Raw genomic sequence first — 16,834 nt, forward strand, 5'->3', positions numbered from 1 at the left:
ACCAAGGTTTTGGCTTTGATCTCTGGTCAGGTCACATACAAGAGTCAATCAGTGAGTGCATGATAAGTGGAACAACAAACAGATGTTTCTCTCTCTCTCTCTCTCTCTCTCTCTCTCTCTCTCTCTCTCAAATAATAATTATTTTAAAAAGAAGCAAAACACCTTATTCAATTCAATCCCTTCTAAACATTATATGAGTATTACATTATTCACCTTCATCAAAACTCCAAGATGTAGATACTATTATTATCTCCCTTCTCATTTTACAGGTGAGGTAAATAAGGCACAAAGAGCTTAGATAACTTTCCCAAGGGCACACAGTTAGCAAGTGTCAGAGCCCGGCTTCTGAGGCCTTGGGCCCCAGAGTTCACACTCTTAACGACGCAGCCTTGGGTGGTAGTGACTGGGAGGGCGTGGTGGCAGCAAAAGCCTTCCGCACCGCTGATGGGAGTTGAGACTGGGACAGTCCTTCCTAACAGCAAGCTCTTAGTCATACTCGGTGTAAGTATACCCTGTGACTCAGCAGTTCCACTTGTGGAGATAGATATAAATAAAGACATAGACATAGGCAGGGGCAGAGTATACCCTCCACAGAAGCTCTCGCAGAAGCTGGTCATGAGCCTCATATGAGAGTGTTCATTGCCATTATTTGTTTAGCTGGGAGCTAGGAGGCGCTGCTCAGTGGGGTTATACAATGTGGTGTGACCGGTGGTAATAATCACAGAGCACGAGTTTTTAAAACAGTGCTTACTGAAAAGAAGATCAGAATGAAAGATACAACAAGATGCTGTTTATGTTAATTTAAAATGTTTACGCACAAAACAATTCGTATCTTGCAGGACCACAAATAAAAAAAAAAAATGAGCATTGAAGGTATTATAATGGTTGCCTTTGGAAGGAGAATGAACAAGAAATGGATATGTAACTAAAAGAGAATAGTTTTCAACACAAAAATAAAGCATAGCCCTAGCCAGTTTGGCTCAGTGGATAGAGCGTCAGCCTGTAGACTGAGGGGTCCCAGGTTCAATTCAGGTCAAGGGCATATGCCCAGGCTGTGAGCTCGATCCCCAGTAGGGGGTGTGCAGGAGGTAGCCAATCGATGATTCTCTCTCAACATTGATGATTCTCTCTCTCTCTCTACCTCTCCCTTCCTCTCTGAAATCAATAAAGATATATATATATATTTTTAAATAAAGCATAAATCAATGAAAACAGTGTACCAAAAACTGTGTTATTAATCCAGCTCTTCACCTCTGAGGCCCTAATACACACACAAATGTGAAGGACAAAGGGAGACGATAGCATTCCTGGAGCTCAGGAGCCAAGCTTTCCCTCCTGAAGCGAGAAGCAAAGAGGACTGTAAGGGAGGAGCTGGAGGCGGGGGCTGTTGTGTGAAGGAACATGCTGGCTTTCTCTAGCCCACCAATCTCCTGCTGCCGTGGGCTGGACTCAGCCAGAAAGCAGGGAACACAGGAGCTTGGAAAACAAAAGCCTGCAGGATTTAGCTCCCCACGATATAGGGCAGAGTTTAGGAAAGGCTGCAATTGGTTCTGAAATCACATGTGCCAAGGATTACTACGATAAATCAACACACACACACACACACACACACACACACACACACGAGCTCCAATTCAAAGTTCCCACTGTTTGATAAGTCTCTCTCCTTTATTTCCTTTCTGTCTTTCTTTTTAAAAAAATATATTTTATTGATTTTTTTATAGAGAGGAAGAGAGAGGGATAGAGAGTTAGAAACATCCATGAGAGAGAATCATCGACCAGCTGCCTTCTGCACACCCCCTACTGGGGATGTGCCCACAACCAAGGCACATGCCCTTGACCGGAATCGAACCCATGACATTTCAGTCCGCAGGCTAATGCTCTATCCATTGAGCCAAACCGGTTTCGGCTCTTTCTTTCTTTTTTTAAAATATATATACAGAGAGGAAGGGAGAGGGAGAGAGATACAAACACCAGTGATGGCCTGGCCCTTGGCCAGTGTTGCTCAGTGGTTGAGCATTGACCCATGAACCAGGAGGTCACAGTTTGATTCCAGGTCAGGGCACATGCCCCGGCTGTGTGCAAGAGGCAACTGATGAATAATTCTCTCATCATTGAGGTTTGTATCTCACTCTCCCTCTTTCTTCCTCTTTCTGAAATCAATAAAAACACTGAAAGAAAGAAAGAAAGAAAGAAAGAAAGAAAGAAAGAAAGAAAGAAAGAAAGAACAATGATGAGAGCATGATTGATTAGCTGTCTCCTGCATGCCCCCTACTGGGGATGTGCCCTGATCAGAATTGGAACCATGACCTCCTAGTTCATAGGTTGATGGTCAACAAGAGCCAGGTCAGCCAGGCTCTCTCCTTCATTTTATTTTTAATTTTTATTGATTTCAGAGAGAGGAAGGGAAAAAGAGAGAGAGCTTGAAACATCAACGATGAGAGAGAATCACTGATTGGCTATCTCCTGCATACCCCCTACTGGGGATTGAGCCTTCATGTGCTCTTGACTGGAATCGAACCCGGGACTACTTCCTGGGCCCAGCAGCTGACGCTCTATCCACTGAGCCAAACCAGCCAGGGCTCTCCTTCATTTTCAGTCTTCTGCCAGTCAACATCTTTCCCCCATTTTCCATGCCATGCTTTCTTTCTCCCTCCCAATTCTCTCATTTCTTTTTTTGTAAATCCTTACTGAGGAAATGTATTTATTGATGAGAGAGAGAGAGAGAGAGAGAGAGAGAGAGAGAGAGAGGGGAACAGCGATTGGTTCCTTCTGTACACACCCCAACCGAGGCTTGCTTTCTTTCTTTCTTTCTTTCTTTCTTTCTTTCTTTCTTTCTGTCTCCCCTTCCACTTCCCCATCATTTCTCCACATTTTTTATATCTAAATCTGACTTGCTTTTCTTAATCCTGCTTTTCCTGGGATTTAAATCCCTAGACTGTCCCCGAGAAGCATCAGAAACAAAGCCTCTGAGGAGGGCAGGCATGTGCCGTTGCTGGAGTGGCAGGACAGACCCGGGAACGGCCCCAGCCCTTCATGTCACCTGCACTGACTGCACCTGTCCCCAACTGTGCCTCCTGCCTGTCCTTCCTCCTTCCTGGCACCTTCCTCTGCCTCCCCCTCTCCCTGACCTCGTCCCCTTTACCTTCCAGATCAGTCTTCTCTGCCGCCATCTATTGCTTCTTCCCCTTTCTGCTCATAAAGGATGGGCTCTTCCTAACGTTCAGACCTATTATAAATTCCTCATCTCCTCCCCTTTGGTCAGACAGGTGAAGCCCTTTACCAAATGGCCTCTCATGGCGATGGCTCCTCAGCAGGTGTTGTTGGCCGCTGGGAGCGGACCCTCATTCACTCCCCCAGGCTGGGTGCTGGGGGTACAGAGGTAAACAAGGTTAAAGCACAGAGAAGAACTGATAACAACATACTCTCGTGGGGATCCATGGCTTTCTGGAGGAACGCCAAGGAAGGTCTCACAGAGGGGTGGGCCTCTCTTTGAAGGATGAATGGGAGTCCTGTGATATCCCAGACTGAGGGTTTGTCAGTATGACAAAGACTCCGAGGAATGACAAAGCACTGTGTGTTCTGGCACAGGAAATAGTCCGGTATTGAGTGGGGAAGAGGGAAAGTGAGGAAGAGATGGGAGGCGAGAGGCAGGGGTTTTGTTCACTCTAAAAAGGGGTTTGAACTTGACAATCGGGGAAACAAAGGGCCAGTGACTTTTGGGGATCAGGTGATGAGGTTGAACTTTTTTTGTATGATACTCTACCCTCCGTGTAAGGGAAAAGGAGAAGCAGGAATATCAGTCCGGGTGATGGGGGTCTGGACCAAATTGGCTGCAGAACAGGGGAAGAAAATCAGATGATTGTGAGCTTTGGAGGTCCAAACACTAATGTTGGTAACTGGACAAACTAGACTAAATGTTACTGTGTAGTCGGAAGCTGTGGGGATTAGGCAATTGTGGCATATTGTGTGCAAAGGGGTAAAGGGTACAGTAGTCAGCAAACCACTGGAAGGGAGCTGCAGGAGAGAAGTTGAATATGACTTTCAAGATTCTTTTTTTTAATCCCTACCGGAGGATAATTTCTGTTTCCATTGATCTTTAGAGAGAGTGAGAGGGAGAGGGAGAGAGAACCACCGATGTGAGAGAGACACATGGGTTGGTTGCCTCCCACATGCCTCCCACAAGGACCAGGAGCCTGCAACCGAGGTAGGTGCCCTTGCCGGGAATAGAACCCAGGACCCTTCAGTTCGCAGGCCGATGCTCTATCCACTGAGCCAAACCGGCTAGAGACTTCCCAGATTCTGATAACAGTGTTGCTATTGAGACCATTTGCTGGATCAGAAAGTTGGGAGGAGCAGGTTTGGACTCCATCCAGGCAGTAGCTGGACATTCGGATCCGGAGTTCCCTAAAGAGGCCTGAACAGGACGGAGCAGAAGCCCTGCAAAGGCAGCGGGGCCGGGACGAACCGGCCAGAGACGACTCCCCTGGCCTCATCCGCAGGCGGGTCCCCGCTAGCCCTCCAGGTGGCGCTGCTGCCCCGCGCTCCGAGCCGGGATCCTGAGCGGCGTGCGCTCGGTCTTCATCCTTCGTCCCGCTCTTCTCCGGACGGACGAGCCCCCTCCAGGCCGCGTCCTCCGAGCGGGGCCGGAGTTAGGGGGGATCCACACCAGGATCGGCCTCCAGAGAGAGCGTCCACGGTGCCCACGCGGCCAGCACACACAGGCGCGGGGGCTCCGGGGCCTCGGCGCGGCCTGCCCCTCGGGCTGCCTCCAGGAGCCCACGTGGGGGACGGGGGACCGGGGACCGGAAAGGGCAGACAGGCGGTGCGGGCGCAGGATGGATGGAAAGAGGACCACCCGCCACGCTGGGAACGGAGTTTCCCGTCCTCCGTGGCCACACCCCCCCGCGTGGAAAACAAGCCGCGGACCCTTTAAGGCCCATCTCCCGGCCCTGCCCAGCCCGGGACAAGCCGGGACACCCGGGACTTGACATTTGGCTTCTCCCGACGTGGGAGCTAAAAATAATCGCCATGGGTTACTTTGGGCCATTGCTGCTCCGGCTCCCCGCGCGGCCCGCCGTTCCCAGGCCGCCGGAGCGCCCCCCGGGGCGGGGTGCCGGGCCGGGCCCTCCCTTCGAACCCGCGGCGCCAGCTAGCCGCTCCGGACTCCCAAGTCGCCGCTTCCACCCCAAACCTGGGCCGGTGGGCGGAGCCTCCCCACGCGGGGGCGGGGCCTCCCAAACCTGGCGGGGCCGGGGGCGTGTCCGGCCCGCACGCTCCGGGCGCGGCCTGGCGGGCGGACCCGCCGGCAGGTGCCAGGCGCCCGGGCCCCCGGCGCGGGGGCGGGGCCTGCGGGGTGTGCGGGCCCCTGGCCAATGGGCGCCGCGGAGGGCGGGGCCCCGGCGGGTGGGGTGGGGGCGCTCCCGGGTCTTTTCCCCGCAGCCCGGCTCGGCCACATCCCCGGAGCCCCGCGGCTCTCGAGCTCCCTGGCTGGCGGCTGCGGGTCCCGCCGGGCACCCCTCCGCGCTTCACCCCGGGACCCCCCGCCGCCCCGCGCCCTCCGCCCGCCAGGCTGGGCCGAAGACCCCCCCCCTCCACCCCCGGCACCTCCCTCCAGGTACCCGGCTCCTGAGACAAGATGCCGTCGGGCTTCCAGCAGATCGGCTCCGAGGTAGGGCTCGGCCGGAGGGGAGGGACGGGGCGCGGGGCGCGCTTCCCTGGGGCCGGGGTCGCCGCGGGGGTCGCCGAGGGGCGGTCCCGCGCGGGGGCGGGGGGGTGTGGGGGGAGCCCGGCTATTTATACCCGGGAATGGCACCCCGTGACTGTCGGATTCCAGCGCCGGCCGGAGGCTGGCGGGTCTGGGGGGCCGCCCAGGGCCGCGGGCCACGCCCGGACCTAGCGGGCCCAGGGCCTGCCCCCTCCCTTCGCCAGGGCTCGGCGGGTTGCGCCAGAGCCGGGGGCACTCTGCCCTCGATCCGGCCCGAGGAGGCGGGTCCAGGCGGGTCCTGAGTTCCAGGAGCTCCGTCCCCGGCTCCGGGGAAGCGGTTCGAGGGCTGAGGCCCCGCGGCGCCCCCGCCCCCACCGCTGGTGGCTCTCCAGGACGCTGAACTTTCCCTTGGCCCCGGGCGGCGGGGGGGCAGAGAGGAGGGGCACCCCCAGCTCAGGTTTCGGCTCGGAGACAGTCTGTGCCGCCAGTGAGCGGCCGCCACCGCCCCTCACACCACCTTCCGCCCCCTCCCCGGGCACCGCGCCCCCACGCAGAAGCGAGCGTGGCCCCCCGCCTTCCCGGGGCCGCGGGGGAGGGAGGCCGGGCGCAGACAGGCCGCCACGAGGGCCACGGGAGGAATGACCGCGATGTCCTTCCTGGGACCGCTCTTCTGGAGCCTGAGGGGGGCCCCCAGGAGCCGCCGAGAGAACCCCAGGGGGCGGGCGGGCGGGCGGGGAGAGGACAGAGGCAGAGGATGGACACGCACCCTCAGTGTATACAACCAGCCCTGTCGGGGTACCGTTAACTTTTTGATTGCCACACTTCCGTTGACAGGTAGGCAAAGCGAGCCACATCCCCCCTTTCTCGCCTCACCCAGAGGAGAGCCGTGTTCGGGGTGGGGAAGTGACTTGTCCAAGGTCACACAACGCTGGACCCGGGCCTCCTCAGGCCAGGCCTGTCCCAAGGTCACGGAGGGATTGGGAGACCTCGGTCCTCAGACATATCTCTGCCGGCTGGACGCACACATCCAGCGTCTCCTCCTCCTCCACCCCCCGGCTACTGCGGGGTTCTTTCTGCTGCTGTTTATGCTGAGATCTGCCCGCAAGTCCTAATATGGCCGAGTTTCCCTCACCCGGCGTGCTGGACGGGACCCAGTAGCATAAGGCTGGGGCTGGGCGCGGGCCCAGGCCCCTGGAAGAAGGAAAGAAGCCACGTTTCCGTGTGACATGCGTCCTCTCTCTTCTGCCTGCCCAGGAAGGGGAGCCTCCGCAGCAGCGCGTCACCGGGACCCTGGTCCTCGCCGTGTTCTCCGCGGTGCTCGGCTCCTTGCAGTTCGGCTACAACATTGGGGTCATCAATGCCCCGCAGAAGGTGAGGGTCCTGCGGCCGGCAGACCGGGGTGCCCACCCGGGGAAGGCAGGGAACAGCGGGGCAAGCGGAGAGGGAAGGGCCTGCGCGAACTCACGCCTCTGTGTCTCCCCAGGTGATTGAACAGAGCTACAATGAGACGTGGCTGGGGAGGCAGGGGCCTGACGGGCCCGGCTCCATCCCCCCGGGCACCCTCACCACCCTCTGGGCTCTCTCCGTGGCCATCTTCTCTGTGGGCGGCATGGTCTCCTCCTTTCTCCTCGGCATCGTCTCCCAGTGGCTGGGAAGGTACGGGGCTGAAGGACGAGGGCAGGGGACAGGAAGGGGGCCACGCAGGCACCCTGACTCTCACAGCCCACTCTCTGCCTGCCAGGAAGAGGGCAATGCTGGTCAACAACGCCCTGGCATTGCTGGGGGGCGCGCTCATGGGCCTGGCCAACGCCGCCTCCTCCTATGAGATGCTCATCCTCGGACGGTTCCTCATTGGTGCCTACTCAGGTACCCAGGCCGCCACGGCCCTGCCCGGCGCCCTGCTCTCCTTCACTGCCCCTGGGTTTGGTGGGGAGGAGCGGGCAGCCAGCTGCCTCAGCCCTCTCTTCCTCACTCTGCCCAGGGCTGACATCAGGGTTGGTGCCCATGTACGTGGGGGAGATCGCGCCCACTCACCTGCGGGGCGCCCTGGGGACACTCAACCAACTGGCGATCGTCATTGGCATCCTGATCGCCCAGGTGATCGGGCCTGACCTCGTCTGGGGGTTGGGAGAGGTGTGGGGAGGGGCTCGGGGGCACAGGCTGAATGATCTGCCATCCTTCCCCCACAGGTGCTGGGCTTGGAGTCCATGCTGGGCACTGCCACGCTCTGGCCACTGCTCCTGGGCATCACCGTGCTGCCTGCCTTTCTGCAGCTGGTCCTGCTGCCCTTCTGCCCGGAGAGCCCCCGCTACCTCTACATCATCCGCAACCTGGAGGGGCCCGCCAAGCGGAGTGAGCCTCCACCCAGTCTCGCCAGTGCCCGTTCCCGCCCCTGAGCCTCTCCCTGTCCTCTCAGCCTGACCCTCCCCCCGCAGGTCTGAAGCGCCTGACCGGCTGGGCCGACGTGTCTGGAGCCCTGGCTGAGCTGAAGGAGGAGAAGCGGAAGCTGGAGCGCGAGCAGCCGCTTTCCCTGCTGCAGCTCCTGGGCAGCCGGACCCACCGGCAGCCCCTGATCATTGCCATCGTGCTGCAGCTGAGCCAGCAGCTCTCGGGCATCAACGCCGTATGTATGCGCAGCCCCGGGAGGGGCAGGGGCAGGGAGCAGCCCCAGAGGAGGGGAGGAGGGAACAAGCCCCTCCCTTAAGACTCAGGGTCAGTCCGGCTTGGAGGGGCTGCAAGGGAGGAAGGAACATCCCTGCCATCCCCTTTTTCCTCCCCTGCTTCTAGGTTTTCTATTATTCAACCAGCATCTTCGAGTCGGCGGGGGTAGGGCAGCCAGCATATGCCACCATAGGAGCTGGTGTGGTCAACACCGTCTTCACCTTGGTCTCGGTAACCGCTGGCCACTGGACTGGCCCCACCACTGGCTCCCCGCCCCTTGGTTGTGTCCATCCACCCAGTCCCCCCCACTCCCTCCCACTCCCTCCCCCTCCCCATCCTGAAGGCTCCCCGCTGAGCCCTGGCTCTCCTTGCAGGTGCTCTTGGTGGAGCGGGCCGGGCGCCGGACCCTCCATCTTCTAGGCCTGGCGGGGATGTGTGGCTGCGCCATCTTGATGACTGTGGCTCTGCTGCTGCTGGTGAGGCCTGGGGAGTGGGAAGGGGACCAGGGGCCCAAACCCCCGGGGACGGCTCCCACAGGCTCTGTGTCCGGCAGGGCCCCTCCTCGTTGTGTTTTTGGCCCTGGAGCCGGCTGTGTGCTGGGACATGGCCTGTGCTCCCTCGGGACCCAGGTTGCACTTCCTCCCATTCTGGAGGAAGCTGTAGCGCCATTCTGGCAGCTGGGGTGGGGGGTGGGGGGGGGCGGCCACTGTCCGGTGTGGGAACAAAACTTCCCAAGGACCTGCTTTAGAACCAGGGGGACTGATCAGTTTAATGGCTGAGCGTCCACAATATTCCCTCTGCCTTGAGTTGGCGTGGGGAAACCAGCTGAATGTCCGTGTTCAGAGATGCTCCAGGGGCTGCTTTAACCCAGGGTGGCAGGCCCCTTCCCCACGAGCTGCTGGGTGGGGTGGATTTTAGTTTTCTGGGTTGAGGGCAAAGGAAGATCCAGAGAGACCTGACCTGAACTCCCACCCCCTGCCTGGTCCCCAGGAGCGCGTTCCAGCCATGAGCTACGTCTCCATCGTGGCCATCTTCGGCTTCGTGGCGTTCTTTGAGATTGGCCCCGGCCCCATCCCCTGGTTCATCGTGGCCGAGCTCTTCAGCCAGGGGCCTCGCCCGGCAGCCATGGCCCTGGCTGGTTTCTCCAACTGGACGTGCAACTTCCTCATCGGCATGTGTTTCCAGTATGTTGCGGTAGGTGGCCTGCCCCCATCCGATCTCCCACAGCCATAGGCCAGGGGGGAGGGCGTGGACTCAGAGCTAGCCCGTTGGCTCTCCGGTCAGGCACTCCCTCAGCTCCCAGACCGCTGGTCCTGAAGATCACTCTGGTGCACCCTGAGACACCTGCTCCACAGGAATCAAAGCAGAGAAGGGAGCCGAACTAGATTGCATAGCAATAGAGGTGTCTTCAGAGCAGACTAGTGGCATAACTTAGACCAGGAATAAAATGATAAACATCATTATTAATACTGTGAATGTCTGGGAGTCCACTCTGAGTACAGGAACTCAGGATGGTAAGGGGGTGACAAACTATAGGAGAGTTGGGGTTCAGAGGATCCTGTTTTCACTAAATGCTCATTCCTGGCTATTTCCATTCCCTGCAAAGGAGCCACCTGCCGCCCGCAGTGTCCCTGCTCCCCAGGAGAGACTTTAGTTCCTAGCCTGCCTGAGCCTGCCCCTCCCCTCCCCGCTGTCAACACCTCTTTCTCTGCCTGTCCCAGGATGCTATGGGTCCTTACGTCTTCCTTCTATTTGCGGCCCTCCTGCTCGGCTTCTTCATCTTCACCTTCTTAAAAGTGCCTGAAACCCGGGGCCGGACGTTTGACCAGATCTCAGCTGCCTTCCGTCGGACACCCTCTCTCTTAGAGCAGGAGGTGAAGCCCAGCACGGAACTGGAGTACTTAGGGCCAGATGAGCATGACTGAGGGACCAGGCAGGGTGGGAGAGCCAGTTCTCTGTCCCCAGACACCCCCTCCTCTCCTCGGTGGCACTTTAACCCGCTCCTCCCCAGCACTCCCGGGGGAGAAAGCCCCTGCGCCTGTGGGACTGGGGAGCTGGAGGGAGGGGCGGTCTGAGACCCCTCATTTCCCTCGTGTGACGCTGTTGGATTATTTGTGTTGTGGTTAGGTTGTGGCCATCAGGGTGGGCCATTCTCCCCTCTGTCCCTCTCCTCCTCCCTCCGTAGTTCACCCCAACCCGCTCCAGAGTACGTTTGCCCCTCTGCTAGAGGAGGGCCTGGAGGAGAGGCTCCTGGACTGACTTTAGGGGAGCTGAGCTGAAGTACAGAGCAGGAGTGCCAAGGAAAATCAGTTTCCTTCCGCCTTGGACCCTCCCACTCTCTGGCACTTTCTCTGAATTCTTGTCACATAGACTCTGGGTGAAGGGGGCTCGGTCTTGACCCCTCCAAGGCGACGGATGCAGCCTCCCAAGGCCTCACTCACTCTCGCTGAAGGCTCAGTCCTCGTTCTCCGCCTGCCAGGGCGAGGGGGAGCACCTGCCCACACGGGAGAGGAGGGATAGCAAGCTCTGCCTCTGACCGCAGGGCTCTGCTCCTCTCCCGTTCTGGAAGGGTGTTGAACCCAAAGGCTTTCGACCAACCAAGGGAAAGAGCTTTGAAAGGCTGCCAGTAAACCTTAGGCTGGGAGGAACCTTCAGATATTTTTGTATACGCTTGAAAAAGAAGGGGTAGGGCGAAGAAACCAAAAGTCTGTTGTACTAAATGTAAATATATAGATACGTATATAAAGTCACTGTGTGAGACACGTGTCCTGTCGTGGAGGCACTCAAGGATGGGCTCAGACAGGGATGGACCGCAGCTTCCCGTGTCCCGCCCCAGCCCCAGCTCCAGCTGAAGAATCCGCTGGACGCTGTCACTCATGCCCCCACTTATATTTCTAGTCATTGCTTTAATTAATAGCAAATTAATAAGTTGTAGATTCATGACCAGGCCTTGCCCACTGCCCCACAGCCTCCTCTCCCTTCACCCGCTAGCTACCAGCAATTCTCCGGGCAGAAAAGAGGCCGAGACCAAGACAACCAGAAAGCCTGTTTTTGTTTTTACTGGAGGCTCAGGTGGCACATGACAGTTCATAAAATGGCTTCAGAGGTAGAGGTAGAGGGGATCAAAAATAAACTGGGGTGGGAAAGAAAAACAACCAGGAGGAGGTAAGAGCTGGCTGGTTCCTTCTCAGCCTCATTTAGGGGAGGGAGCTGATGCCTCTGAACAAAAAGGATGGATCCCTTCCTTCAACCCTTGGTAGGGGAGAGAGGAAAAAAAAGCAAAAAGCTGTTGCTTTGGCCCTCCTGAGTCTCGTGGAAAAGGGGGGAAAGCCAGTGTTTTGATGTCATGAATATGGGAAAGGGGGGAGGGGGTGCTGGGTAGGGTGCAGGTCAGTTGGAAAACCTGGCAGATACCTGAGAGAGGAAGAGAAACGGACAAGTCATGGCTAGTAACTTCTCAGGCCCAGTCCCCGCCCTCCTGGCTCCCACCCTGGCCCTCTCGGAGCGCAGCCTCTCACCAGATGGTAGTTCTGGGTGTCCTTGGTTGGAATCACTCCAGGATGGTGGTGGTGGGGTCCCCACTGTTGATGGGGGCTGAGGTCTAGAGAGAAGGGTGTCAGTTGAGACCTTCTTGTTCGTTAGGGCCCCCCAACTTCAATCTTCTCCCATCTTTTCTCTTCCCACTCCTATAACCCCTTCCCACTCCTCCTGGAATTCGCATCCACAGCAGGGGCTGTGGTTCGAGCGGAGCTGAAAGGGGAGTCTGCAGGGGCTGCCAAGGGCTGGGTGGCCTCTGCTGGGGTTTCCCGGTGGGTGGGGTTCCGCCAGGGGTGGGCCCAGCAGTACTGATGTCAGGCTGAAGGAAAGGGTGGGGTGGGGTGGGGGCGGGGCCAGGAGATGGGGGAATAGGAGGACAGGGAGACATGAGAAGGGGGAAGATAAAAAGCAGAGCGGGGGTGGGGGGGGGAGAGAAAGACAGCCCAAGGTCCTCACCTCCTGGGCTGTGGGCTGCCTGGGTCCAGGGGGCTGCTGCCGTCGCCGCTGGAAGTAGGGGCGGTTTCGTGGGCGCTGGGGCTCAGGCCGAGAACCATCAGTGGGACCTTGGCTGGGTTTGGTCTTGCCATCCCCACCTTCAGTGGTAGGCTGCTGCGGTGGCCTGGGGCGGAAAGGCCTGGGGAGGAAAGTGGGGACCCTAAAGGGCATGGAGGAGCCCTGTGCAGACTCCTCCTTCTCTCTCAGGACTCCCCAGGAGAGACGGACCAGCCAGCTTCCCATCCCCACCTCCACCCCTGGGAGTGGCTCCCCATGGCACCTGTGCATTAATCTCTCCCTGGCAGCCCCACCCCCACCCCAAAACACCAGCTTCAGGCTTGTCTGAGCACTTAGCTCTTCCCTTTCCCATCCTCCGACCCTTCCTGTACCCCCCCCCTCACCTCCCCCCCCCCCCCCCCGGTACTGGACAGTGAAGGGTCAGGGCCCTGGAAAGTGAGCCTTACCTTCGGTATCTGGGCCGGAATCTGGGTGGGGGAATCCGCTCATCTCCCTGCGGTTGGTCCCCCTCCAGTGGGGCTGTCTCTTTAGGTTCTACCCCGTCAGTGCCCTGGGGACAGAGGCCTGGTGAGCGGGGTCACAGCAGCTGCCTGGGAGCCGGTGTCCACAGCTCTCCCCAGCCCCAGTTCCATCCTCCGGGGCCCTGGTGCCACAGCCCGAGCTCCCTCACCTCGATGGGCTGCTGCTGGTTGGGGGGCCTCGGGCCTCGCACGAAGCGCCGTCGGTAGAAGAAGGGCGGTGGGCGCCGCCGTCTGGGCCTCTGCCCAGGGTCTTCGGCTCGTTCCCCTTCGATGCACGGCTCGGTCCCACCTGACGGAGCCTCTGCCACCATGGGCGGGGGGGCAGCCGGGCGAGGCCGGGGGATAAATCGGCGGAACCTACGTCGATTGGGGGCATAGCGGCTACCCTTCACCGGCACCCCCCCAGGCCCGGTGACATTGGCAGCTTCTGCACCCTGGAAAAGAGGGGGAGAACTTGCTCCAACAACAACTGCACAACATTCCCACTGGCTGGGATCACTTGTCTTCCCCTTCTTCCAGCTAAATCCCTGTCCCGCTTTCTTCAGCCCCTCTGGCTTCTGGCCACCCTCCCACTCTATGTCCCACACCACAGCCCCAGACCTTCTCTCCTTCCACGACATCAAACTCCACAGTCTCCCCGTCACCAACGCTGCGCAGGAACTTCCTGGGGTTGTTTCTTTTAATAGCTGTCTGTTGGGGAAAGGCCGTGAGAAGGGTGAGGACTGGTCTCACCCCTGCTGGGCCCACCACCCCATCTTACTCTTTTCACCATCTCACTGTGGGCGGGGGCTGGAGGGTGGAGCAAGAAGGCAGTCAGGGTTTAGTAGGGGAAAAGCCATCAACTAGGGGCCTCAACAACAATTGTGCAGTTACCACCGTCCCTCCTTCACCCCTCCGGGATTTAAAGAAGGGAATCAAAACAAAGAGCAGAGACAGTCTTAAGTGGCAAAGTGGGTGAAAGGATTGTGCTTCTTACCTCGGTCCCACTGAGAGCTTTCCACCAAACAGTGGTTCTCAAACTGGGGCGGCATCAGAGGCACCTGGCGCGCTCGTTAAGAGATTGCCGCCTCTCCCCCAAGCTGATTCAGCAGGGCTGGGGTGGGGCCTGAGGATTTGGATGTCAGGTGATGCTGCTGGTGCAGGGACCACACTTTGAGAACCACTAGCCTGTGTCCTTTCCCTCTGAACGTGGCCTGTGACTCATTCCTGTGATCACAGTCACACAGTAGGTGCTGAGCGTGCCATGCTCAGAGGGCAGCACACACACCGCTGACAGAAGACCCGACACAAGTGGGGCCGACGGCAGTTACTTGGGGCACCTGATGCAGATGGGGAGGGAAGCTATTTCCTGGTGGACGTGCCGCTGAGGCGAAAGCTGCCGAAGGATTAACGCCCGTTCTGAAGGGCGGGCTCCTTCCCTCAGAAAGCCAGCCTGGCCCTTACCTGGTGAACAAAGACGTCCTCCTTGGTGTCATTCCTGCAGGACAGGACGGGCCGTTAGGGGGTGCTCACCTCCCCCAGGGCTCCCTAGCTGCCCATTCCTAAATCCTCGGCCCACCCTCTCCAGCCTCCGTGGCTGGTTGGAGTGGACAGGGGCCCAGAGCAGGTGTGGAGAGAAGTATCCCTACACCTCGGTGGGGGACCTGGGCGTCATGGAGAAAGGGTGGAGGAGGAAAGGAAACTCACTTTGCAGGAGCTGAGCACTCCACCCTCTACCGCTTAGAACCTGGTAGCACTGGATATAACTGTCCCTGTCAACACCCCCGCATCCCCACCCCCATCATGGTTGGAAAATTCCACTCCTGTCTCCTTCCTTCTTTCCAAGGAGCAAGAAGTGCAGGCAGGAGAGGTGCAGGACCAGTCTGAGATGGGGACAGTGTGTCAAGAACTTGCTCTAGAGCCCCCAAACTTCATTCTTAGCCCCAGCCAGGAGATGAACCCCAAGGTCAGGCCCCTTTTCAACACACCCAGGGGCCAAGGGTGAGAGAGACGGTAATGTTCGGCCATTCTCTATTACTACTTGCCTATGACCCCAGTTTATCCCAGCTCCCCAGTGCGGGGAGGGGAGGGATTTTCCTCCGAACCTCCCAGGAGTCCTCAGTTTTCAGAATTAGAGAAGAGCCCTTCCCTGGAACAGCTCTTCTAGCTGTAAAGCACTTGGATCTGCACAAAGGTCAGCCTGCTAAGAGGGAACTAGGGCCTCCCAAGAGGGCTGGGCTGGGCAGAGTGCCCAGGCTGGGGAAGGGCCCACAGGGGGGGACCTGGCTTTGCTCAGAAGCTGCCACTAGGGCCTCTCCCAGGGCATGGGAGGGGGTGAGGCTGCCAAAAAGAAGAGAAGCAGCAGCCTCTGGCAGGGCCGGCTCCTTCCCCAGCCCCCACCAGCCTCAGTCCCATCAGGTGGGGGTTTCAAATGAACCAACAACTGTGTAAGGAAGATGAGTTATGCGAGTGCTATGTGCTACCCGAAACAGGAAAGAGAGTGCGGCCCAGAGCCCCGGGGCACGCGAGCAGGTACATTCTGCCCCAGAGGCGAGGCAAACTAAACCTGGAGGTGAGACAGACAAGCTGGGAGGTCGGAGCAGGTTTGCCAACTTCCTAGATCATTAACCCTCCGCTGCCCTTGGAGAGGAGCTGCCTCCTGCCCACGTTTGTGTTATGATTAAAGACTTTCAACCAACACCAGCTGGACATTGCAACCATGTGCTTCGGCAAGCAGGGGTGGAGATGAGCTCGGGAGGGTGTCCAGTCCCACAGGCCAGCGGGGAGACACCCGTTCCTCCCCCTCCCTACGTTCCTCAGATACCTGTTGATGAATCCGTAACCATTTCGGACGTTGAACCATTTGACAGTGCCCAGGACTTGGATTGCTGCCAGGCAGAGATGCAGTAGGGACAGCAAGATGGGGGAAGAGATGGAGTTGGGCTCAGTTTCGAGACACTCCAAGATCTAACCTACCTTCCTACTGCCTGCATACACTTAACCTCCAGGGGAAGTGCCCCCGCGGTGAGGCTCAGGCTTTCAAAACCCTCCGGCACTAAGACTTGCTCCTCCAAGCCCTCGAGATCCAGGCCTTTCACCTAGAATCGGGTACTCACCTGGTCCACAAAGGCTTAATGTAAGGGTCCCTAGTGCACCTGCTTCCCGGGCTGAGGCTTTACTGGTACTAACCTGAGGCAGCTAGGCCAAGTCCTCCGCCCCGGGGGCGTGGCCAGACCCTGAGGTTCCTCTCCACCCGAGGCCCTAGCTGGACCTGCTCACCGCGCCCTCCCGCCCAGGAAGGCAAGGCGGGGCGCCCACTAGGGACCCCACTGTGGTCCGCTGACCCTATCCCCCGGCTAGTCCTTCGAGCCTCGGGCTTTCTAGACCCCACCGGGCTCCACGATGCCCCTCACCCAGCCCGCCCTCCCCCCTTAGAACCGCCCTGGCTCGTGTCCTCCCCCCTCACCCAGCACCGGCTTGTCCGCCTGGCTCCGGGTTGGGGGCGCGGGGGTCCCCGAGGCCGCCGTCGCCGGGTTGCCGGGAGTGTGGGGGCCCAGCGCCGACGGGGTCCCAGCAGCTGGGCCGGAGGCGGCTCCGACCCCGCCGCCGCCCGCCCCGCCGCCTGCTTTCTGCGGCTCCCCCGCCGGCACCGACACCACCACCGCTACCACCCCTGCCGCCGTCGCGGGCACCGTCGCCGCGGGGGCCGCTGACGCCACCGCTGCCGCCTCCGCCTCGCTCATCCCGCCGGGTCCAGTACCGGCCCCCGCCACCACCGCCTCCTCCGCCACCACCGCCGCCGCCCCGGCCCCTCCCCCTGGCCCGCGCACCCGCCACCCCGCTCGGTCCTCGCGCCCCGAGCCTCGCCCGCACGCCGGCAGCGGGCCCCGCCCCAGGCCAATCGCAGCCCGCAGCC

General features: G+C 59.2%; 2 protein-coding genes across 4 annotated transcripts; one reads left to right on the plus strand and one right to left on the minus strand.

The window, feature by feature from the left end:
• Positions 1-5,339: 5,339 nt before the first annotated feature.
• SLC2A4 (solute carrier family 2 member 4) lies at positions 5,340-11,126 on the plus strand. The gene is made up of 11 exons (XM_084863851.1): positions 5,340-5,671; positions 6,962-7,078; positions 7,191-7,363; positions 7,449-7,573; positions 7,689-7,804; positions 7,897-8,059; positions 8,143-8,330; positions 8,495-8,599; positions 8,743-8,844; positions 9,359-9,562; positions 10,090-11,126. The coding sequence occupies exons 1-11, from the start codon at positions 5,639-5,641 to the stop codon at positions 10,291-10,293; spliced, it is 1,530 nt and encodes a 509-aa protein (XP_084719977.1). The 5' UTR covers positions 5,340-5,638; the 3' UTR covers positions 10,294-11,126.
• Positions 11,127-11,583: 457 nt separating this feature from the next.
• On the minus strand, positions 11,584-16,705 carry YBX2 (Y-box binding protein 2). Of its 3 annotated transcripts, none has more exons than XM_084863862.1 (9): positions 16,385-16,705; positions 15,743-15,806; positions 14,383-14,416; positions 13,540-13,629; positions 13,089-13,373; positions 12,865-12,968; positions 12,362-12,524; positions 11,887-11,969; positions 11,584-11,782 (listed from the first exon to the last, which is right to left on the minus strand). In XM_084863862.1, exons 1-8 carry the CDS (start codon positions 16,659-16,661, stop codon positions 11,919-11,921), a joined length of 1,068 nt encoding a protein of 355 aa, XP_084719988.1. In that variant the 5' UTR covers positions 16,662-16,705; the 3' UTR covers positions 11,584-11,782; positions 11,887-11,918. The 3 variants fall into 3 exon arrangements, with proteins under 3 accessions (XP_084719988.1, XP_084719987.1, XP_084719986.1); XM_084863861.1 differs by having other exon boundaries at positions 12,362-12,539; XM_084863860.1 differs by having other exon boundaries at positions 12,362-12,560.
• Positions 16,706-16,834: the final 129 nt, after the last annotated feature.

The sequence above is a fragment of the Pipistrellus hanaki genome (genome assembly GCF_964339955.1).
Source record: "Pipistrellus hanaki genome assembly, chromosome: 16".
NCBI lineage: Eukaryota > Metazoa > Chordata > Mammalia > Chiroptera > Vespertilionidae > Pipistrellus > Pipistrellus hanaki.

Excerpts from the sequence above, each read along its gene's own strand:
- SLC2A4 (XM_084863851.1), top strand. The coding sequence starts at position 5,639 with ATGCCGTCGGGCTTCCAGCAGATCGGCTCCGAG. Across the intron at positions 5,672-6,961 it reads TCCAGCAGATCGGCTCCGAG|GAAGGGGAGCCTCCGCAGCA; the intron begins GTAGGGCTCGGC and ends CTGCCTGCCCAG. Across the intron at positions 8,060-8,142 it reads GGAGGGGCCCGCCAAGCGGA|GTCTGAAGCGCCTGACCGGC; the intron begins GTGAGCCTCCAC and ends CTCCCCCCGCAG.
- YBX2 (XM_084863860.1), bottom strand. The coding sequence starts at position 16,661 with ATGAGCGAGGCGGAGGCGGCAGCGGTGGCGTCAGCGGCCCCCGCGGCG. Across the intron at positions 15,807-16,384 it reads GGCGGACAAGCCGGTGCTGG|CAATCCAAGTCCTGGGCACT; the intron begins GTGAGGGGGGAG and ends TCTGCCTGGCAG. Across the intron at positions 13,374-13,539 it reads ATGTCGTGGAAGGAGAGAAG|GGTGCAGAAGCTGCCAATGT; the intron begins GTCTGGGGCTGT and ends CCTCTTTTCCAG.